This window comes from Schistocerca piceifrons, chromosome 9 (genome assembly GCF_021461385.2).
Source record: "Schistocerca piceifrons isolate TAMUIC-IGC-003096 chromosome 9, iqSchPice1.1, whole genome shotgun sequence".
NCBI classification, from domain to species: domain Eukaryota; kingdom Metazoa; phylum Arthropoda; class Insecta; order Orthoptera; family Acrididae; genus Schistocerca; species Schistocerca piceifrons.
This window is the reverse complement of record NC_060146.1, coordinates 206,616,831-206,642,597: the sequence shown is the minus strand read 5'-3', so window position 1 is coordinate 206,642,597 and position 25,767 is coordinate 206,616,831. Positions and strand designations below refer to the sequence as shown.

The following is a 25,767-nucleotide window of genomic DNA, read 5'->3' as shown; positions in this document are numbered from 1 at the left end:
ATGCATTTGCACATGGTCCATCTCCATTAACGTGAGCATTTGTCAGAAGCCCGAATACCCACCTCTGGCTCTGGCTCGAGAATCTTTGGCACGAACAGCTGATCGAGGTGGTCCTGGAGATTCTCAATTGGCTTTAAATGTGGGGACTTTTGTGGCAGGGTGGCACAGTGTACTTATTGTGTCCTCTTTGAACCACGCATGAACAATGCGAGCTGTGACGCATTGCATTATCATGTTGGTAGATGCTGTTGTGCCAACAGACACAGTCAACAACGATAGATGTGTGCTTGTGTCAATCCATTGTGCCTTCCAGAATGAGATCACCCACAGAAAGCCACAAAAATATTCCCCAGATCATAATGCTCATTTCTGATTGCGAGCGTTTGATTCCAGATGGTACACGCCAACAGCCAACTGTCTGACGGAGCATAAGACATGGTTATCTGAAAAGGCCACCTGTCACCAATCAGTTGACATGCAGTTGCACTACTGGCATGGAAATTCAAGCCTTCACCACTTATTAACAGCTGTTGGCACGGGTGCACGAACCAGGCACTTACCACCGAGGCCCAAATGCAGGAATGTTTGCTGAAGTGTCATTGAGGAGACACTGCCCACTGCCCTTCAGTTCATCTGGGCAGTCATTTGCTCAACAGTTGCACTCTGCTCACCTGTACACTCATCTACAGTCGTCATTCATTCCCATCATCTATGGTCCGTGGTGCCCATAGCATCAGTTTTGAGTAGCAGAAGTTTGCTACACACAGAACGCTTTAGCCACAGTAGCATGCAAACAGTTGATAAACTTAGACATTTCGGAAATGCTTCCACCTTTGGCCCGAAAGCCAATGATCGTGCCCTTTGGGACATTAGACGAATTGCTCCATTTCCACATTAAAGCAATCACTGCACTGTTTTCCACATCCTCCGCCACATTTTATATACCCTCCGCTGCTAGTGCTGCCACCTGCTGTCTGCACACTGACGTTGAGCACAGGTGGTGGTCACATTAATGTGACTGGGCTGTGTATATAGGGAAAGATTATGCAGTGGTTTACTGCCTTACAAGTTGGGTTTAAATTATATGTGTTTGTGAGAATATTGTGTTCTGCCTCGTGTATGAAGGAGAAGTGTCTGCCAGAACACATCAGAAACCAGAAATAGCAGAAAGGCATATCTTATGAAGATTGCAGTTTATCGTTCTGTGATACCAGTGCTTGTATCGGTCGTGATGTCTTGACTCGTGTGAATGTGGAATGTATGGGTTCAAGAGAGCCACACTCCATACCGTGCTGGATCTCAACAGTCCCACCCAACAAGAGCCCGAGAGGAGACATTTCGTTCACTGAGTTGTGCAGTATCTGCATCTACGTGGATACACCGCAAATCCCATTTAAGTGTCTGGCAGTGGGTTCACTGAACCACCTTCGCAATAATTCTCTGTTATTCCACTCTCGAACAGTACATGGAAAAAATGAACACCTATATTTTTTGTGTGAACTCAGATTTTCCCTATTTTATTATGATGATCATTTCTCCCTATGTAGGTCAGCATCAACAAAATATTTTTGTATTCGGAGGAGAAAGTTGACGTTTGAAATTTCATGAGAAGATACTGGCACAATGAGAAATGCCTTTGCTTTAATGATGTCCACCCCAAATCCTATATCATGTTCATGACTCTCTCCCGTATTTCTTGATAATACAAAATGTGCTGCTCTTCTTTGAACTTTCTCAATGTACTCCGTTCATCCTATCTGGTAAGGATACCACACCGCACACCAGTATTCTAAAAGAGGATGGACAAGCATAGTGTAGGCAGTCTCTTTAGTAGACCCGTTACATTTTATAAGTGTCCTGCTAATAAAACACAGTCTTTGGTGTGCCTTTCCCACAACATTTTCTTTGTGTTCTTTTCAATTAAAGTTGTCCATAATTGTAATTCCTAGATATTTACTTGAATTTACAGTTAAATGTGATTGAATTATCACGTAACAAAAGTTTAACAAATTCCTTTTAGCACTCATGTGGATAATTTCACACTTTTCATTATTTAGCATCAACTGCAAATGTTCCCACCACACAGATATCTTTTCTAAACTGTTTTGCAATTTGTTTCAATCTTCTGATAACTTTACTAGATGATAAATGACAGTATCATTTGCAAGCAATCTAACACGGTTGCTCAGATTGTCTCCTAATCATTTGTATAGATAAGGAACAGCAGGTGGCTTGCACACTACCCTGGTGAATGCCAGAAATCACTTCTGTTTTACTTGATGACTTTCTGTCAATTACTACGAACCTCTGAAAGGAAATGACAAATCCAGTCGCATAAATGAGAAGATATTCCATAAGCACACAATTTGATTACAGGCCGCATGTGATGTACAGAATGTCAAAAGCCTTTTGGAAATTTAGAAATACAGAATCACTTTGAAGTGCCTTGTTGATAGCATTCAACACATCATGTGTTTCACAAGAATGATGTTTCCTAAATTTGTGATGACTGTATGTCAATAGACCGTTCTCTTCAATAATGTTGGAATGCAATATATGTTCCAAACTCCTGCTGGACAACAACATCATTTTAGTGGATTATTCCTATTGCCTTTCTTGAATATTGGTGCAACCTTCCAGTCTTTGGGTACAGATCTTTTATCAAGCGATAGTTGTATATGATTGTTAAACAGAGAGCTATTGCAACAGCATACTCTGAAAGAAACCTAATTGGCATAAAATTTGGACTGGAAGACTTGCTTTTATTAAGTGATTTCAGTTGCCTTGGTATTCAGAGGATATCCACTTTTAAGTCACTCATGATGGCAATCATTCTCGATTCAAATTCTGGAATACTGACTTCAGCTTCTTTGGCAACAGAATTTCGGAAGGCTGTGTTCGGTAGCTCTGCTTTAACAGCACTGCCATCGATAGTACTTTTATTGCTCTTGCGCAGAGAAGGCATTGATTGTGTCCTGCCACTAGCATATTTTACATCTCTCTGGATTTTCTGCTAAGTTTTGAGACAAAGTTTCATTGTGCAAACTATTATAAGCATCTCGCATTGAAGCCTGCTCCACGGGACTGGGAGCATGATCACCATGGCTGTGGCTTCCCCTGACACCACAGCAGATGGAGGCAGACTGATAGTGCTACACTGGACAATAACTCTGGACACTTGAATGGCTCACTTAACCTTTTCAGACGAGTCCCAGTCGTCCACAGAGCAAAATCACGACAGATGTTTCGGCATGTGAAGGCACCAAGGACAACAAATGTTGGCAAGATTTCATTCACCTCAGTACAGGCCCTGCACCTGGTGGGGTAGTACGGGGTGTAGTCAGGTACTCAATATGATCACCTCCGGTTCACACAGCCAGTAACTCAGATAGCAGGCACTACACTTCTGTCATGTTAGCACCCTCGGCCTACCTTCAATGCCCTCACAGGGTAATCTATTGACAAGATAATTCGAGAATGCACATTTCCCGTGCCGATCCAATCTACATCGGCACGTGAGATGTTCGACAGTTCCCCTGATGGCACCATTCGAAAACATCTGCCCCAGCACTGGCGAGGGACTGGCACGCCACCGATCACCGACCACTACGATTCGTGACACTGATGTGGAGTCGACACACTGTGGAATGATACATCTCTATCTGTCATGCGAGCTTATTCTTTTTTAGTTCGATGCTACAGCCAGTTGTGTTGGAACCACTGTGGTTGTTAGAGGCAGCTGCTTTCTGTGCTAAACTTCATTCCCTGTATATGACCAGATCAGCTACAAATTAAACCATGTATTCTTCCTACTATTCTACACATGCACAATAAGTCAAATTTTCTTATGTGCTACATTTCCTAGTGTTGCAATTTTAATGACAAGAAGTGTAAATTCCAGCACTACCACATGTGAATCTCTTTGGCAGTTCTGATAGCTCTAATGTGTTGTTCTGTAGCAGTGATTCCCAACTTTTCTTAGGCGATTAACCCCATGTGCAAATAGATATTAACTATTAACCCTCCTCCTCAGACCGATGACTAAGCGATTTGTGCCCCCACCCCCCCTTTAACCAACAATTTCCCTGCCTCCTCCCCCCTTACCTCCCCCCATCTTGCTCCCACACTATCACCAATGTTAGCACGAAACTAAACACTAATATGAAAAATAATTTTCTTAAACACTTTCATTTTTAAAATGAAACATGAATGATGTTTAGTTTTTGTGACCATTTTATTACACCACAAACTATTGAGTCAATAAAGAAAATTGGTACTGCTCATTTCTAACAACCTTTTTTATATTTTAGTTTTTCTATGTCAGTGCACATCATGCTCCAGATCCATTCAATTCTTCATTTTTGTTTTTATTACTATCACAGTCAAAAATCTACTTTCATGTCTGTAAATTTTGAATGTCACATTTCTTTTCCATGTGTTGTGTTCATGTCGTGTGTGTGTGTGTGTGTGTGTGTGTGTGTGTGTGTGTGTGTGTGTGTGTGTGTGTTGTGCTGTGTTCATGTTGCGCGTGCGCGCGCGTGTGTGTGTGTGTGTGTGTGTGTGTGTGTGTGTGTCAGGGGGGAGGGGGAGAGGGAGAGGGAGAACAAATGATGAAGCGATTCCCTGTGCATCACAAGAGGGAGAGAGAGAGGGAGAACAAATGATGAAGCGATTCCCTGTGCATCACAAGTGCTACCTACAACTCCTCATCAGATAAGAAAGCTAGCTATCCATGGCAAGGATAGACACTCGTTACAAAACTTGGTTCCCTTCACTTCTCCTCTCCCTAAGCGGCATGCGCTTCACCTGTACCCCAATTTAAAAATCAACCAAGTTTAGATGTGTGCACTATACTTACTGTTTGTAAATCACTTGACTGCTGGACTCATTAGTACTGAGCTGGTAGAAATCAGAACACTTCAGGTTATTAATGATTTGTTTATGATCACTCTAATAATAATAATGTGTACAGCACTATGGTAGCCTTCCTGTCATTACTACTGTGTCATACCATCAATTAGTTCATTTATTTGTTACAAAGTGAGTACTGAAGCAATTTCTGATCTATTACAGGAACTATCAACAATTTGGAGAAGAACTTTTCATTTGTATTCATTACGTAAATGTTCCACTTTTATCACCATTGACGTATGATTCAAAGCATAAAGTATATGTGTAGTTGGTGGACTATGTGAGTTATCCGTAACTTTCACTGCATACTGTCACACATTAATGCTAGTAACTGAGAAGAAAGTAGTTATTGATAACTTATATAATCATTATTAGAGTCCTGCAAAATTATAATTACAGTAACAATCTTTTAAAAATAACAAATAACTTAGTTTCATGACAAACATAATCAAAACCTTTTGCTTTTCATTCTTCAGAAAATTTCATTTATCCTTCAGGTAGAGTAAAAACTGCTCTAAAGAAATGCAAGATGATTTCCAATGGGAAAAATCAAGAACTAGTGTTATGAAGTTCAATTTCATATTACTAATTATCCATTATCATTGAGGCCGACTCCATGCTAGCAAAATTCCAGTGCATCAAATACCTTGTCAAATTCAATTTGTAGTTCAGTGTTAACATAACTATCAAGGGAAAACTCCCTATTGCAACCCCCCCCCCCCTTCCCAGATGGCCCAGCGGATAGCCCATCCCTGTTGCTCAACTCAAGGGTGGTTTTGAGTCCCGATCTTAGGCAGTCTTCCCACTTTGAGTCATAATTGTTTCTCACCTGTTTGCTGATGTGTGCACCACTATCCAGTGACTTGTGGATATAGCAGAAAACAGGAAGAAGGGGTACTGAACTGTCTGAACTGTGAAAAAAAGAAGCAAAATCGAAACAGTGAACATTCCTATCTCAAGCTGTACATTGAGCAAGTTTGTGCAGCCACAGCATCATGGTCACGAAATTGGATTGAAAAGTGGGAGATCCATGTTCAGATCTCGCTTGTGCACCATTTCATTTTTTTTCACCCCCCCCCCCCCCCCCAAATTATGAACTGTGCATCTGGCTGTTGAGATGTGTGTTCACTGTGCTCAAATTTGTGTCTGTGTAGTGGTGTGACATTGTTCTGCAACAGCGGGGTGTAAGAATGGAATCTCCAGATCTACATACACCCTATTCATTCTACAAAAGTGCCACATGTTATGACTTATGCATTCCGTTTTCGAAGTTATGACCCTTGAATTCCTTTGCTGTAACATAGTTCACAACTGTTTATTTGTTATTTTCATTTCTGTGAGAGGCCTATATGTCATCTCACCTGTTCTCACAACTCTTCACATTTACCTGTGACGGTAATATATTTTTACAGCATGACTCACATTCTATAAGCAATGTACAGTCTGATAACTTCCAAGATTATAGACGGAGAACACATGTGTCAATGACAGGATGGACAGTTCATAACTCTGTGAAAAAAAAAAGGATACAAGGGAGATTTGAACATAACTCTCCTGCATCACAGTCCAACACCATGACAACATAACCACAACATTGGTGTTACTGAGACACACTCGATATTGAACAGCTTGAGCTTGGATCGTTCACTGTTCTGATTTTGCTTCTTTTTTCACAGTGCAGTACAGTTCCTTCCTGTTTTCATGCCTGATCTGTGCTACACTGCCTTCTCACCCCCACTTCTTTGATAGGTAGGTGGTTCTTACCTCCACAGCGATTCTTACCATACAATATATGATGTGTGTACAAAGGTTGAAATCAGTCCAGTGGTTTAGGAGGGGACGTGGAACATACATACATATATATATATATATATGTGCATCTATTTTCATAATATGTACAGATACTTAGTCTCAGAAGAGCCACAACTTTTTTTAGTTGAATTCTTTATTGTTGTGTACTGCGCTGCACCTTATCAAAGAAGGCCTGTTTCATTATTCATTTTTTTGCGGTTTCTGTTCTCTCTCGTTTTACACACAACAGTGACCTAATACCAGTGAGTTCAAAATGAGGATGGAGCAGGGGTGCATCAGTTACAAGCAAGTGGAGAATTAACTGTTACAAGCAGTAAGGGGAGAGGATCAACAAAAACATTGCCTTCACAAACCTGACACATATTTTGTATTACAAGCATTACATTAGTAATTAGATATCCTCAGTGCGATACTCTCAAAAAGGTAATGGGTGCAAGAGGTACAATGAATCACCCTTTAATGAGCTATTATAGATTGAGATGTCTATCTTCATATCAACACAGTCATCAACCGAGATTAACCACCGAAAGTTCATCAGCCATTTCAGACTGATCGTAGTGTTGCCAATCTTCCAATACAATTTCCACAAAATCACGAGCAAAAATAGTTACAAACATACTTTCTGTAATCCATCTTCAAAAACCTTTTGAACATTGCTAGTCACAGAAAAAACTGTTAGTTTGCTGCAGTACTCACATGACAATGGTCTTGGTGAACAGGGGACAGTCCAATGTAAAGCTCTCATACTCTCCACCTTCACCACAAACATTCAGCCCGTACTTCTCCTTCTGCAAAGGATCACCAGGTTTGTTTCTCTCAAGTAATTACAATTTACATGCAGTAATTGCTTTCGCACTGAACAGACTAAACCACTCCACACAATGTTACATGCAAAGATTATCCAAAATCCACTCAATACGATTGTGAGCAACAATTCCTGTTGAGCAGCAAATAGTGAGATAAAAATGAACATAGTTAAATGAGATACATCTACTTTTTCTAAAAAATGAAATTATTTTTGTGAGCTGAAAGTAACTGCCACGAGTAACACAATATATGGCGAAGTTAGCTAGTATCGCCTGTTGTCAGCATCTTACAGGGCTTACCTGGCAAATATGGACACACATCTGATGGATCGGATGTTACGTTGCTTCAGTTATTTTAAAAAGGAGAAGCTGTGTGAGGACCATAAGAAATACTGAGTGTTTCTGCTAAGAGCGTTCTGGGGCATTACCTTCGTCAGTCTGGCAGGTATCTGCAAATTATTTATTTATTTTTTTCCCAGAGTGTCGACAGAATGACACAGTTCACAAGTCACCCAGCCCTGATGGAAAACGTCAGTTTTGTTTCTTGTTGCAAGCAATGTGATTTTTAAAATGGAATTTTACACTGAAGCACCAAAAAAATGGTGTAGGCATGTGTATTCAAATACAGAGACATATAAAGAGGCAGAATACGGCACTGCGGTCAAGAATGCCTATCTAAGACAATAAATGTCTGGTGCAGTTGTTAGTTTGGTTACTGCTGCTAAAATGGCAAATTTGAAGACTTAAGTGAGTTTGAATGTGGTGTCATAGTCGGGGCACGAGCGATGGGACACAGCATCTCCGAGGTAGCGACGAAGTGGGGACTTTCCCACGTGACCTCTTCATGAGTGTACTGTCAATACCAGAATCCGATAAAACATCAAATCTCTGACATCGCTGTGGCCGGAAAATGATTCTGCAAGACCGGGACCGACAACAACTGAAGAGAATCATTCAAACTGACAGAAGTGCAACCCTTTTGCAGACTTCAATTCTGGGCCATTAACAAGTGTCACCACGCAAGCCATTCAACGAAACATCATCAATATGGGCTTTCGGAGCCAAAGGCCCACTCGATTACCCATGATGATTGCACGACACAAAGCTTTATTCTTTGTCTGGGCCTGTCGACATCGACATTGGACTGTTCACGAAACTTGTTGCCCGGTCAGACGAGTGTTGTTTCAAATTGTATCGAGCGGATGGACGTGTACGGGTATGGAGACAACCTCGTGAATCCATGGACCCTGCATGTCAGCAGGGGACTGTTCTAGCTGGTGGAGGCTCTGTAATGGTGTGGGGCGTGTGCAGTTGGAGTGATATGGGACGCCTGATAGGTCTTGAAAGGACTCTTATTACAGGTGACACGTACATAAGCATCCTGTCTGGTCACATGCATCCATTTATGTTCATTGTGCATTCCAAAGGACTTGGGCAATTCCAGCAGGACAATGTGACACTCCACACATCCAGAATTGCTACAGAATGTCTCCAGGAAAACTCTTCTGAGTTTAAACACTTCCACTCTCCAGACATCAACAATGTTGAGCATACAAAATTGTTAAGGCTTTCGTGGCCACTTGTTGACAAACTGCCTATTGGCTTCTGTCTCAGGTTCTTCAGCCGACATTCATCTAATGATTTTTCTGACGTTTCGCCAGCACAAGTGGCTGGCATTTTCAGAGCTTCACCCCCCATTGTCGGTGGTGAACTGGAGCCAAGCTCGCGGCCGCAGACTATATGTACCTGGCACGCCAACGTCCGAGGGCTTCTCCGTGGTCATTTCTGGTGCGGTTCTCCTCTTGCTACCTGTGACGGTTGTTCGTTGCAGTACGGGAAGCCAGGATCCATTTACCTTAAGGCTTTTCCTCTTTCTTGTTGAAACTGTTCACGTGTTTTTGTATTTCTACAGCTTCTCTGAACAAGCACGTGTGATAGTGCTTCTCTACAGCCAGAACTTCCATGTTGGCGAATTTGCAAACATGGTGTAAAGATGATTTTCAAACTGACAAGGAAGATCAAAGAGTGTCTTAGATCGACGAAGGAGAAAAGATACCCACTTGCAATGTCGGGAATATACCATATACCATGCACATGCGGAAAAGTTTATGTCGGAATGACAGGACGATCAATTAAAAACAGGATCAATGAGCATAAGCGACACTGCAGGTCAGGGCAGGTGGAGAAATTGGCCGTGGCAAAGCACGCACTGAATGAGACCGACCACGTAATAAAATTCGCCGACACGGAAGTTCTGGCTGTAGAGAAGCACTATCACATGCACTTGTTCAGAGAAGCTGTAGAAATACAAAAACACGTGAACAGTTTCAACAAGAAAGAGGAAAGCCTCAAGGTAAACGGATCCTGGCTTCCCGTACTGCAGCGAACGACCGTCGCAGGTAGCAAGAGGAGAACCGCACTGGAAATGACCGCGGAGAAGCCCTCGGACATTGGTGCGCCAGGTACATATAGTCTGCGGCCGCGAGCTCGCCTCCAGTTCACCACCGGCAATGGAGGGTGAAGCTTTGACAATGCCAGCCACTCGTGCTGGCAAAACGTCAGAAAAATCATTATATGAACATCGGCCGAAGAACCCGAGACAGAAGCCAATAGGCAGTTTGTCAATGTTGAGCACATCCGGGATGCTTTGCAACATGCTATCCAGAGGAGATCTCCACCTCCTTGTACTCTTATGGCTTGATGGACAGTCCTGCAGGATTCGTGGTATCAGTTCCCTCAGCACTACTTCAGGCATTAGTCAAGTCCGTGCCACGTCGTGCAGTGGCACTTCTGCGTGTACACGGAGGGCCTACACAATATTAGGCAGGTTACCAGTTTCTTTGGCTCTTCAGTGAATATAGGCATTCAATACAGTGCTCCTTTATTAGACTATTGCAATATTTGATTCAGTAAGACAACTTAAAAGAGATAGCAAGGCATGAACAACAGCCAGTAGTCCAACTGCAACCGAGTAGCGCTGCTGCATGGTGACAGCAGACAGGAAGCACGGCACACAAGAGGAGGAGGAGGAGGAGGAGGAGGAGGAGGTGGTGGTATGAGAAGTGTGTCTAGCATTATAACTGTATCAGAGCATACTAGTACTGCAGTTATGTGACATGCTCGTAAGCAGTCAGCAACAACAAACACAAACATTTGTTGGCCACGTCTTTCTATCCATCACTCACTGTTTCACCTAGTGTGCCGGTCCATGCCATTCTGTCTATCTGCAATGTATACAGCCATGCAGCAACATTACTTGGCCACAGCTGATGTAGCGGTTGTTGCTCATGTTATTCTCTCACCATTGATGTGTATCATATAGCACTAGATTAATTTGGGATCACATAAAATTACCCTTTAAGAAAATTTTTGTTTGTAACAAAAAATAGTCAGGTTTATTCTGTTAATCATGTATGTCACAGAAAACACAGAATGAGCTGTATTTATTTGGGCCGATGCCACCTACAGCACATGTCGCAAAAATGAAATTACAGATATCTGCTAAAACATCAGAAACATTATACTCAATGATATACACAAATTACCAAAGGGCTGATCTCCACATAAATATGAGGGCACCTACTGACAAAGGTGGAAATTTCTTCTCTGCTTTGGTGAATTCTTTACTGCTATGAGTGTGGTTATCCAATAAATGAGATGTACTACATTAAAATGAATCACATTTTTTTTAATTTAAAAGAGAAAAATATTTTATTTCCTCAGTAGTCCTAGTGGAGACTAGTTAATTACTGAAATGCTAACTGAAATAATTAAATGGCTTGGCTTTAAGGGGGCTACACAAGTAACTGCACGCAGGATGAATCATGTTGCACAAGCATGCTCGAATGTGGATAGCACAATGTTGTGCAAGCATTATGACGGAACAAGCTGCTTCGTGCTCGATCGTGTTTCACTTGTGCAAACTTGTGAAGAGTACTAATGTCGATATGCTCGAGGGTGAGTACTAACAGTGAGGAGGCTTGTACAGTGCAAGTCACTGTGAGTTTTTGTAGCAATTATGTCTAGCGATCTGAAACATATCAACTGCGAGTTGCTGAAAGATTTTATTCATGCTTCTGAAAGTCAGTCTTTCTAGTGGAATATTAAATCATTGGCATATTGTGATAAAGCAAAAAGAGAGACCATTTATGACCCTCATCTTGTTACATACATAGCAATTTATTATGTAGCAGAGGAAGATGTAGTTAAAAAATATATAAATTCACTGAGATCAAATTACATAAAAAAATAAAAAGCAGTTTTAAATTAAGGGCGGCTTCATATAAGATACACAATCTAGTGCTGTGTCATTTTCACTTGTTTAGCTTTCTGAATGAGCAGGAGACAATCAGAAGTTTCTCAACTAATTTAGAAGAAAGAGTAGTGACTGATGTAGACTTTCATGAATACTGGTAGTTAGTTACAATAGCTCTGTTAAAGATATTCGCCTTTATTTGTTCATCCAAAAGTTCCACATATATAGTTTTATTTTACTTATTCTGATTTCATTTTGTTAACACACAAGTTTTGTGGCCACTGAACTTGTTCTCCATTATAAAGTAGATCATGAACTCCTCACTAACACATTTAGCATCCAGCAGATTTTTTCAGAGATAGAGCTTTCTAAAGGTAACACATTTGAAGTATCTGACAATGAGCCAGCACACAAGGAACATGGATCTTTTTTTTTTTTTTTTTTTTTTTTTTAGTGCCATACCCTTTCAGCCAACACAATACCAATGTAAAGACAACACAACACCCAGCCCACAAGTGGAGAGAATCTCCACCCCAGCCAGGAATTGAACCCAGGCCCCTTCTTCACTTAGCAATCCACTGCACCAACCACGCAACTAACAAGACAGACTGTGGCACAGGTCTGGCTGATACAGACAACCTCTTCGCATTCTGTGCTGAGGCTGCTTTTGTTATGGCTGTACTGCTCGCCAAATGCTGGTGCTTGCACTGCAAGATATAAAATATTTATCACCTGATTTTTCAAAAACTATTATGTGAAAAAAACTGATTTTTGCACATATTACAGTCTGATTTCTTCACTTGGTAAAGAACTCAATTTCTTTTCATTATTCATCATAAATACTGCACTGCATCAACTTAAATAAAATACTGCCTGTGCTGAGAAATGATGTTCTGGTCGATATGAAATATTTATCTGGTGAAAAAAATTGATTTTTAAACATCTTAAAGTCTGATATCTTTGCTTGATGAAGGACTGAATTTCTTTTTTTTTTTTATCTCTCATACCTACTGGACTGCAAAAAATTAAGTGAAACACTGCATGAAATTTTAAAGAGTTTGCAGAGAAAAAAATACACTGCATAAAGTTTGCATATGGTTGATTTTAGCTTATACATTGCAGTGAATGAAATATTGAAAATGTATCTAAATTTTATTTGAAACTGGTAGCAGAAGGATATCTCATTTTGTTCTAGAATGACTGCATTTTATATCCGAAGCACGGTAGAGTGCAATGCACCTATTCACCTCCTTGCGCATTGCAAATTACGCACATAATAATCGTGACATCTTATAAACGATTCAAGATATTGAGACCAGGTTTCCTGCAAATGATAGTACACAATGAGGCACATATGTTATATGATATATACTTGAAACTTTTTTATTCACTGAGACATAGAAGTAAGTTGTCAGCAGTAATGAGAGGTCAGTGGCTCAGGGCGCATTTATACACTATGTGATCAAAAGTATCTGGACACATGGCTGAAAATAACTTACAAGTTTGTGGTGCCCTACACCGGTAATGCTGGAATTCAGTATGGTGTTGGCCCACCCTTAGCCTTGATGACAGCTTCCACTATCACAGGCATACATTCAATCAGGTGCTGGTAGGTTTCTTGGGGAATGGCAGCCCATTCTTCACGGAGTGCTGTACTGAGGAGAGGTATCGATGTCGGTCGGTGAGGCCTGGCACAAAACTGGCATTCCAAAACATCCCAAAGGTGTTCTATTTGATTCAGGTCAGGACTCTGTGCATGCCAGTCCATTACAGGGATGTTATTGTCATGTAAACACTCTGCCACAGGCCGTGCATCATGAACAGGTGTTCGATTGTGTTGAAAGAAGCAATCGCCATCTCCGAATTGCTCTTCGACAGTGGGAAGCAAAAGGTGCTTAAAACAACAATGTAGGCCTGTGCTGTGATAGTGCCATGCAAAACAACAAAGAGTGCAAGCCCCCTCCATGAAAAACACGACTACAACATACCACCACCACCTCCAAATTTTACTGTTGGCACTACACACGCTGGTAGATAACGTTCACCGGGCATTCACCATTCGCACATCCTGCCATTGGACCGCCACATTGTGTACTGTGATTTGTCACTCCACACAACATTTTTACACTGTTCAGTCATCCAATGTTTATGCTCCTTACACCAAGTGAGTCGTCGTTTGCCATTTGCCGGCATGATGTGTGGCTTATGAGCAGCCGCTCGACTACGAAATCCAAGTTTTCTCACCACCTGCTTAACTGTCACAGTACTTGCAATGGATCCTCATGCAGTTTGGAATTCCTGTGTGACGGTCTGGATAGATGTCTGCCTACTACACATTACAATCCTTTTCAAATGTCGGCAGTCTCTGTCAGTCAACAGACGAGTTTGATCAGTAGCTTTTGTGCTGTTCGTGTCCCTTCACATTTCCATTTAACTATCACATTAGAAATAGTGGACCCAGAGATGTTTAGGAGTGCGGAAATCTCGCATATGGACATATGACACAAGTGACACACAATCACCTGACCACGTTCGAAGTCCGTGAGTTCCACAGAACGCCCCATTCTGCTCTCTCACGATGTCTAATGACTATTAAGGTCACTGATATGGAGTACCTGGCAGTAGGTGGCAGCCCAATGCACCTAATATGAAAAACATATGTTTCTGGGGGTGTCCAGAGACTTTTGATCACATAGTGTATGTCCGTAGCAGTGTAGGAAAATCCAAGCAATGTGCATATATACTTTCACAACACTTGGGGAACGGCATAGCAGGATGTGTATACATACCCATTGCAGTGAAAGGGTTAAATAATTATGTAAAGCAATAGCTGCTTTTACTAATTTATCAATATGGCCTATTTCCAAATTTATACTGATGTGAAGAATCCTGAAGAATGCTGTCAAAATCCCAAAACTATGCTCAATAATGTGCCCTTTGCATAATCGGTAGTAGCACCTTCTTTCATATGCACTATTCTGAAGAACATCCCTAACAATATTCTGTCATTTCTGCCAAAATAGAAACCAATATATCTATAATTTGTATCTGCTGTTGCATGTAAAACCATACCACGAGTAGGTTCGTAATTAAAATAAAATGACGCACTTGCAGCTGAAGGAACTCACTCTGCACATTTTGTTTCAAAGCTGTGAGCAAAGTGTGGAAAATTCCAGCTATATGCAAAATCATTTGCTACCTCAGACCAGTCTTCTGAAGACACTGTTGTCTGAGCTCAACATGTTTCAGGTACAAACTGATGCTCAATATGAGCATTCTCGAGCTGCATGGCAGTGACGGATTTGTGCATGCTTGTGAAAAACGCTTTATTGTGCCTGCTTGTCAACCAGGCTGTTACGTGTGTAGCCACCTTTTCCTGGCACTGAAGACAACTCTCATTGGAGAATATTTTATTCTTTCACAGATGGATAAGTGTCACCTCTCTCTCTCTCTCTCTCTCTCTCTCTCTCTCTCTCTCTCTCTCACACACACACACACACACACACACACACACACACACACACACACACAAAAACCAAAAATATAACATGCCTATTAACATGGTAGATACATGCAACCAGTGCAGCTTCAGTTATGCTGCAGCATATCTGCAATTGGGGAAGGGAGAGGATATGGTGAGGTAGGATAGAAAGAGACAACTACTAACTTAAATTCTGTAAGTACTCTTCACGTGTTTGCCGTCAGACGATATGCTAATTCCACAATATTTCCTTGGAGCAACAGTCTGACATCTTCAGGTGGTTGAACGTGGTTCGGTTAAAGATGATCTTGGCCTGCCTGAGGTAATGTGGCATATATAAGATTTCTTGTCAATGTGGGGCAGCATATATAGGCCACACGTGTCGCACAGTACAAGAATGCCGTGATGAACATCAGCGTCACATGCACCTATGCCGACCAGAAAAAGTCGGCAATTGCAAAACACTATCTGAATATCGTATTTACTCGAATCTAAGCCGCACTCAAATCTAAGCCGCACCTGAAAAATGAGACTCGAAATGAAGGGAAAAAATTTTCCCGAATCTAAGCCGCACCTGAAATTTGAGACTCAATATTCAAGGGGAGAGAAAATTTTTAGGCCGCACCTCCAGATCGAAACAATGTTGGTCCATTGTAATATGAGACACAATTTATGTCGAATGAATGACGATACAGTTACAGTAGTTTGGTTCGAGTCGCAAGCTTAGCAGTTAAGCTTTACCAGGTAACCATTGCTATGCGTCAGGTGCTCCATCTGTATTTATACAGGTACCCTTCCTTTTTTGCGTATTTCATCTGGTTTGAATTGATTGCTTATTTTTCTTTGATCTGGTAAGTGCCGTTCTCTTTGTTATAGGTGTTTACGTCACTCTAAGCTGAAAATGCATTACTGTACTGTGTCATGCATTGTTTGTCGCATCCTGATAATGAGTGTTTATGACCTGTCGCCGCTCGCGGCATGGCTTGCTTTTGTGCACGCTACCGCCGCTTACAATTAAAAAAAAAAAGAGAGAGAGAGGAATTGTTTCATTAGTGAAACAATGGCAACAGGATGTTATTTGTTGTCACTTACACTGCTGCTTTCTTTGACAATGATCAACAAGAACCAAATAATAGACAGAGTATGATAGAAGATGTTCTGAACAAGAGTTTAGCGAAAATTTTTCTCCGTTTGAAAATCTTTGCAGACGCATCTTTAGAACATTACATTCTGCACTGAAATTAGAGTCATCTTACATTTAAAAATCTAGTCAATTGCTGTGCTTCATTTCTGACTGTATCACTATTAGGCATAAGAATAATACAAATATAAACATGACATGATATGTATATTCTTCCGCGTTTGCTGTTGTCTCACTCTAGTTTCGTAGTTTATTAGGCAGACAGGGTTTTAATGAGTTAGCAGCAAACACGAAAGAATACATGGCAAAATGTTTATATTCGTATTATTTTTATGGTGAAGAGAATACTGCACATGATTGACAATTCATAAAAGTTCCTATAAGGAACCATCTCTTCTCACAGGTAGGAAGAAACTCAGAACATAGAGTTGGCCATATTGACAAACATCCCAAGCTTGCCAGTCGGATTTTCATGGTACATTGAAATGCTGTTACATTCAAAGATGGACAATACGGAATTTGTATTTACTTCGTTGGATAATGTATGAAAATGCAGTGTTCGAAACTCGAGGCAGAGAAAAAGCTCGTCTTCCTCCTCTTTTTTTTTTTTTTTAATTTATTTACTGACGCAGAGGGTTTGGTGCCAGTATTTATCTTTGTGCCTGCAAAGCATGCCTGTGTAGTGTTACATATATTTGACGGCAGAAGTTAGTTGTGGCGGCACCTACCAACATTTTTCAGAACTTCCGCTTAATTTGCACTTTATTCTAAGCCGCAGGCAGTTTTTTGTGTTGTGGATTGGCAAGACAGCCAACCCACTATGATAGGAAGCTGAGAGGCACGCGTTTTAGCTCACGCAGGCTGGCGTGAGGTCTGGAACAGGTCAAGGAAATGAGACTAACAAAAAACGTACGTAGCTGCTGGAATACTTAACTTTAATCCATAATTGGTGAACATCGCTCTTGACGGTACATGTTTTACAACATCAATAGTAACTGGTAATGGCGCCTTGCCAGGTCGTAGCAAATGACATAGCTGAAGGCTATGCTAACTATCGTCTCGGCAAATGAGAACGTATTTTGTCAGTGAACCATCGCTAGCAAAGTCGGTTGTACAACTGGGGCGAGTGCTAGGAAGTCTCTCTAGACCTGCCGTGTGGCAGCGCTCGGTCTGCAATCACTGACAGTGGCGACATGCGGGTCCGACGTATACTAACGGACCGCGGCCGATTTAAAGGCTACCACCTAGCAAGTGTGGTGTCTGGCGGTGACACCACATTTTGGATTACAAAAACTGGAAAAAAAGTGCGGCTTAGATTCGAGTAAATACGGTAACAGGACATCACACGATTTATGAAAAGACGGAAGTTTTATCCTTGGCATCACCTTTCTACGATTGCATCATTAAGAAAGCAACACACATTCATACAGCTGATAATCTCATCAATAGGGATGCGGGATTTCAACTGAGCAGAGCATGGAACCCTGCATTGGCTGCTATTAAATCATGATGATAAAATCAAGATTTTTCAATAACAGACACATCATAACATTGGTCTAGTACAGTTTCTTAGTGAGTAACATCCGGTCGCACTGTTAGTAAACAAAGCATACACTGCATGCGCAGGAGGGGCCGTCTGCATTTTTGGCAGAGGACGTTTTGAGTACGGCGTCATCTCTCTGCAAATCATTGCGCATGCACAATTTCTGTGCCTGCACATTCTTTGCACGTGTGTGCTATATATGGGGCATAGATGTGCGGATACCGTCACCAGCCAACAACACACTGACCGGATCTGATGTGGGAGCGATCTGCTTCCCGGCAGACTCAGAACAAACCCACGTCAACTGTTAGGGAAGCGACATCTAGTAATCAGGCCAAGATCATCTTTAACCGAACCAGGCTCAACCACCTGAAGAAGTCTGACAGTTGCTCTGAGCAAATATTGTGGAATTTGCACGTCATCCGGCAGTAAACCCCTGAAGACCATTTACAACATACCTGTCGGGAAAGCTCAAAGAGTCACAATTTAAATTCTTCTAAGGCACTCTGCAAAGTTAAATCACTGCTTCTGCACAAACTTTCAGCAGTGGGGATCGGTGCGTCTTTCAGGTGACTGCTGAGGAGTGACAGTCCGGCTCATTTTGCGAGCGGAGCAGCACTCTGCAGCCTCAGCCTGCCACTGTGCCCTCACTTGCTTTACATCTCGCGCTCTAATGTGACTTCGGTACTCCACACACAGTTGCCTGTGCCTCCCAAGATGGAATCTACTGTTTTATAATCTTCCTGGCAGATTAAAATCGTGTGCCAGATCAGGATTCGAACACAGAAATTCACTTTATGGAGACAGTGCTCTTACCGACTGAGCTACCCAGGTACAACTCTCGACCCACCGTCACCGCTTTACCTCCACCGGCACGTCTCTCCTACCTTCCGTACTTCACAGAAGCTCTCCTGCATACCTTGCAGGACCAACACTCCTGGCAGAAAGGCTATTGTGGGGACATAGTTTGACCACGGCCTGTCAAGGTGAATGATATGTTGCGCCTGGATGGCTCGTTTGGTTAAGAGCACTGCTCACGAAAGGCTATGTTCTCACTTCAAGTACTGGTTTAGCACGTACTTTCAATTTATTTATGTATTTATTTATTTAATTGTAAAAGAGCACAAATAATGCTATGGACTACAAGATTCCATTCCATCACCATTGTGACATCTCCTGGAAAGCCCTATAAGTGTTAAACTAAACCTATACCAGACGCGTAAATGTGAAGTGTAAAGAAAGTACAAAACTGAGTATATTTCTGTCGATAAAAACTATATCTAATATGACAAATAACTATAAAACCTACAACTCATTAGTACGATATTTTTTGTGCTAAAATGTTAATAAAATATGTATTTTAGTATCAAACAGTAACTGTACAACATAAAAACATTCTTTGTAACCACAGACATCGTATCTCATTAAGGTTAAAAAAGACTCGGTTCGAAGATTGAAGATTACTTTTGTCTCTGGTGCTGAAGAATTAAGTCGCGTAGCTGTTCTGATGCACTAAGTATTTGATGTACGTATTTTCTGTTGCAATATATTTTAAAAAGTTAATTTCTCCTGTTCTTATTTAAAACCTCTCCTCCCTGTGGAAATATTTAAATGAAAAGTAATTATTTAAAATTAGATGTGTAGAAGAGTCACCATCTGGCTTTCTTTTGTCATAATGTCGCACAGGTGGCTATTATGTGAAATTTAATTAAAATATTAAATATTGGGCTTCGTTCTCAAGTTAACATAATAAATACTTTGAATATTGATGATAACTTTGAAGCATTAATATTTTGAAAGTTAATTGTATCAGAATTTTTACAGAATTGTGTGGATAGATTTAACTGCAGTAGGCAACAAGACTTAGGTCTTCTTCAGGATATTTTTGAGTTTGCAATTAAAATTCTTTTTGTCAAGGAAATTATTGACTTAAAATGAAACCAGTATGATATCAATGTAAAATCATTTATCACGAGTACAAATCCATAGACTACATAGGTGGTTATATCGCCTCTCTTTTTGCAACAGTTAAATTAACGGGCAACAACAGTAATAGTTTCATACTACTTCTGATTACCTTTGAGCTAGCCGCGAGTTTAGATAATGCAATTAAACCATTACAGGCAAAACTGTACCCATTTTTAGTAATATTTGTGCCGGCATAGCAATTTCAATTATCGGTGGCTTGTATGTAAGCTGAATTTATGAGGGTGTAGAATATACCAAACACCAACAGCGTATTAAATATCCTATAAGTTTTTTCCAACAATCCCGACCACATCTTACATTAAAATCAAAACATTTTAATAACAAGGAAGAGAGAGGGACAATATACTGTTATATTTCACTGTTCTCCATCCACAGTGAACCTTCTGCCGGGATGAAAAATTCTTATGACGAAGAAACCCTTTTACAGTTTCTTGTCCACGTGGTCATAAGACAAATGCCTCGCCAATATAGCCAATATAGTAGTAGAAACACGCTGGTTGCAAGTTGGCCTGTACCAAACTAATATCTTCAAATTCTCCTGTAAATAAATTTGGTTCGTAGATAAAAGTGGTCTTCCCAGAACCACATGGTTCATCTGTTCACAGTAGGTGCAATCAAACAAAGTAAGTTGAGGTAAGCACAAGCTCAAATAGGGCTGTCAATGTGGTTTCAAACTTGCTGCCACTGACACTTTCAAAGACTCGTCACGGGGAAAAGTGGCACCGCTCCAAATATTACGTCAGCAGTCACCACAACACAGCAGTGAGTCCCACTGCCGAAAATTTGTGCAGAATAGACAATTTGACCCGCAAAGCACCTGGTGAGGAATTCAAATTAAGCATTTACCGGGAACATCCAGAATCGGGATATGTACTCTCGTGCAAGTAATGGTGGCTCACCATTCTGAGGAAGTTGGGCTGGAGGTCGGTGAGCGTGAGACCGAGGTGCACGGAGGGGTGCAGTCCCAGTGCAGCCACCTTGATCACCACGGCCTCCACAGCGCAGTCGATCATCTCCTGCAGCAACTCCTCCTGGTCGCGCCGCCACAGGTAAGCCAGAGCCACCAGACCCAGGCGCGAGCACCTGCAGGCACAGGCACGGCCCAGGTTAGCACACTTCGTACAAATACGCCGCATCCGTTGTGCATATCTCCCTCCTCTGTCAAAGTTCACTCACAGTCTTGTGCTACTGTAACTCACTTCCCCTCCTTTTCTGCCCGGCAATTTGTTAGTTGCCAACAGACGAACACATTCTTCACTAAATCTTCATTATGAGGGTCAAACAATAAATGATGCTTCTGTGCACTGTGCTGCCTGACAGGTGGCAGTGCTGATGTGTAACTGGTTTTGACACTAATGTGGGATCTGCAGCTTTCCTGGTGAATCAACTCTTCATATTGGTCTCCCCAGGCGTCCAGCCGGGTGCAGTTATTTGCAAAATATGACATTTTGACAGCGGTCATCGCCACTGTCTTCAGGTGGTACCTATACGAGTGCCTTCGGTGTATGTCGTGCCTGCTTTATACACTTTTCACTCCCCACCCCTTCCCTCACAATACGGCCTTACACCACATCAGACAGAGTGGTGGGGGGAAAGCGACAGCCAAATGCCGGATGTGAACCCCGGTCCCTCAGTGCTTCTGTCACATACTTTGGGTGCAGAAGCTGCTCTCACCGACATCCGGTCAACTGTGCGCTGGGTCTATTGATTGAGCCATTGGCCACATGTACTTCAGGAGCATTCTTCAGAAGACAATCCCAAAACAAGGTCTGCTTTTAAAACTTTTGTCTGTTCATATTTCACACAAGTAGGAGCATTAAGACAGACCTCGTCATTTTAGGATTGTGTTCTAACTGAGACTGTTGAACTATGAGAGGTCAAAGGCTTGATTGGTAACAATGACTTTAAGGTAGACTGTTGCTTCATAAACCTGGCTGGATACCACAGAGCAACACAAACCAACGGTTCTAAAACATTGTGTGGAGCCACTACCACCTCAGTCAGGCTGAAATATAGTTAGATGGAGTGGCCCCACTTTCTATAATCCCACTCTTTAATTTCCTACACATAATGCATATACCACAATAAGATAAAATTGCTAAATTTCTACTCACACTGTATTTTGCTAAAGTTTATTATCCAATATACAGTATCCATACTACTGATGAAACAAGTATAATTAGTTTCTGATTAAACATTCCATTTAAAGAAATATTCACAGTTTTGTGAATCACGTAAATAACATGTACTTCAAAATTTGACTCCACAAACAAATCTTTGTTTTAAGAAAGCTCTACCTTAAAAAAACTTTTACTTTTTCAGAAAACTTCATACTTCTGCAATTATCTCTACTCAAAATTACCATCTTCTGCAATGTTTGAACCTTAAAATGTAAACCTTTTTCCAAAATACAGTTACTGTTTTGTAGCCCTAAAATGTAATAGCTTTGTATTTTATCATTTTGTAATATCTGTTCTACACGCATCTTTAAATATGTGTCACAAACAAAGCCAGCGGTGAGTAATCGACCAACACAAACACTATGTTAGTCCGTTTGTTCATTCAGTCAGCACCACCTGTCACTCAATGCATAAACTTATGTCACCCAGTCTGTAGTCATTACTCAATGTGTACAATTCCAAAGTCAGTCAGCAGCCAGCAATCAAAGAGCAAAGTTATTCTGAGTAATTACGTTACATCTGCTCTAGCTAATTAGAAACTTATGAATTTTTGCTAGCCTGCTCATATAAGCGTAGCTTATGTAGCTTAGCTAACAGAGTTGATAAATCTATATATTGTAATATATTAGAAGCAAGTTGATCATTATATGTTTAGTAGCAATAAATTTAAAGGAACTGAAAAGTAAAGTTGACAGTGTTGTGTCAAATCATTATTAACTTTTTAGAGAATCTAAGAAGAAGACTGGTGAAGCTGAAAATGTAGGAGACTTAAGAGTCACAAAACAGGATGGCAAGCTTACAAGCCACAAGCTATATGTATGATTACACAAAAATAGTCTTTTGGACAGGTCTGTTGTATTAAAATGTCCTCAGTACATGTCGTGTTAAGGGCACTTTAACGCAGGAGGCATTGCATCGAGATTAGCTCTGCATTGAATCTTAAATGTCCTTTTTGATGAGAAGTACAGAGTTTCGTCTTCAGCTGACTGCAGCCACTGTTAAGCCCATCAATAGAATCACTGCTGCTCACTTTATAACTTGTGTCACGTGGGAACTTTCACACAAGAGGCAGTGAACAACTTGCCACTAGTGGTGTGCTCTTCGTGCACAGTTTTGGTACACATTTTGTCAAGTCAGCGCCTCTAATATTTTTGATCACCGGGCACTGATTATCATTAAGTGGCCAGAGCAGAGAAGATTTTCTGAATATGTCTGAAGATGGGGAAGAAAACAGTGACTACATTCGATGTAGAGAGTTTTGATACAAAACCGAGCAGGCTGGTGCACTGGTTAGCGCACTGGACTTGCATTCGGGAGGATGACGGTTCAAACCCGTCTGCGGCAATCCTGATTTAGGTTTTCCGTGATTTTCCTAAATCATTTCGGGCAAATGCCAGGATGGTTCCTCTGAAAGGCCACGGCCAATTTCCTTCCCAAACCTTCCCTAATCCGAGCTTGTGCTCTGTCTCTAATTACCTTGTTATTGACGGGACGTTAAACACTAATCTCCTCCTTTTGATACAAAAGTACAGAACAGGCCAGCAGTGTGGGACTGTTGCATACCAGAGTATGTAAACAAATTTAAAAAGGCTAAGACTTCAAATAACATATGTAGATTATATAATGGGGATATTAGCACGTTTACAACTCAAGAGGTAGTTGCCATAATTTTTATTAATCTTTAGCAAGGTATTTACTGCACATATATGTATAACCTGTACCTGCAGTTTTATTTGTTGCTAAGTGATGACAACAACTTACAATTTTCTTCTTTGAGCTGTACAATTTTTGACGCTAAAATTGGAGAACAATGCTTTTCATATTCACCAGCACTACTGACGAAGTAGTCTGTTAAGTTATTGTGAACAATTTTTGCCACACTCCAGCTGAAATTTTTAGCCGAGCCATATTCTGTATCTTTAAAACCACCAGAGTTTACTCTGTCACGAGTGTGAACAAAATTGTGGAGCACAGAACAATGTATTATGTCGTCTTCTGCAAACCTGAGAGAGGCATTGAAAGATCGGTGAAAAAATCCATCCCTTATTGGATAATGACACAAATGTACATTCAGTAAGACATCTTGCTCTAGACAGACAGTAATTAAACACACTCTTCCAAAGATAAAGCTCTTCTGGCAAGAGAACGCATCTCATTTGTAGACAAACAGAATGCTCCATCTGTAACAAACACAAACAGCATCTTTATGCATTACAGACAACACTTTCATTGTATTCATAGGTTTTATTGTATTTACAGCTGATTTCGGTGTTACATTATGCCATCTTCAGTCCCTTGTACAGTAAACATATCTTTTGTCATAATTGTATGAAATGTAGTATCAAACTATCTATAGTTACTTTTAAAACTGTTTGTACATCAATTCCATTAAACAAAACAATTCCCATTTTCGTATGAACATGTAATCATCAAAGTACCTTGGCCAAAGTCAAGAGCTATGGACAGTGTCCATCCTAAAGCATAGTAACAACAGAGGTATTAATAAGTAAGAGCAGTGAAGCCACATAAAGTGATCCAAAGTACATGGTATTATTCAGTAAGGTGGAGAATCATATTGGGCTGCATCAACCTTAGAAGGGGGGAGGGGGGGGGGGGGGGGGGTGAGCTGTAGTCCTCATCTTGCGACAGTGACACAGAACTGTTCAGACACCGTGGAACAGAACACATCACTTAAATGGGGTGGTACCGGAATGTATTACAAGACACAAGTGTAATACGCAGCCAAGGTAGTTAAATTGTTTTAACATACAGTTAAACAATGACTAGCCCAACACGGTTTTACACCCTACTGAATAATCTCACGTGCATCTGATCACTTTGAGTGGTTCCAGAATGAAATTTTCACTCTGCACCAGAGTGTGCGCTTATATGAAACTTCTCGGCAGATTAAAATTGTGTGTGCAACCGAGACTCGAATTCAGTCCCGAGCTCGAATCTCGGTCCAGAGCATAGTTTTAATCTGCCAAAAAGTTTTGTATCAGTGCACAGTCCATTGCACAATCAAAACCTCATTTTGGAAACATTCCTCAGGCTAAGGCTAGACCACGTCCCACAAGTTTTGCAGGAGAACTTCTATGAAGTTTGTTAAGGTAGGAGATGAGATACTGGCAGAAGTAAAGCTGTGAGAAACTGTCGTGAGTCACACTCACATAGCTCAGTCGATAGAGCACTTGCCCTCGATACAGGTCCAGAGTTTTAATCTCGACCCAGCAAACAGTTTTACTCTGCCAGGAAGTTTCACCCTGAATGGCTTTATTGCAATGTTGTGGGCTGTCTGATACTAGACGAATAATTACAAATAAGATATAATATAGATACCATTTGTGGCTCCTGTCTATTGTTAAGTTTTTTTTCACTTTTACCGCTTTTTTTACACATGCAAACTGGAATTGTGTTAGTTTAATGTAACACATATATGATCTGTTTTAAAAGCACCTACAGATAGTATGATAATGTGCGCACAGTCATGACAAATGATACATTTACCATATTCAGAAGCCTGAAGATAGCTTAACCTAACATCAAAATAAATTGTGAACAAAATAAGACCTATAAATACGGCTGTAAGTGTCACCTCTGACGCATAACGATACAGTAACAGCGGTCACCTGACACTACGTCGAAAGAT

At 41.0% G+C, this 25,767-nt stretch overlaps 1 protein-coding gene across 1 annotated transcript in view; it reads right to left on the bottom strand.

The window, feature by feature from the left end:
- The window catches only part of LOC124717049 (diphthine--ammonia ligase), a 113,121-nt gene that overhangs the window by 51,607 nt on the left and 35,747 nt on the right, over positions 1–25,767 (bottom strand). Inside the window, exons 4-5 of the mRNA XM_047243723.1 lie at positions 20,838–21,021; positions 7,420–7,511 (exon numbers count right to left, since the gene is read on the bottom strand). Coding sequence (XP_047099679.1) covers positions 7,420–7,511; positions 20,838–21,021 — 276 coding nt within the window. The remainder of the gene's footprint in view (positions 1–7,419; positions 7,512–20,837; positions 21,022–25,767) is intronic.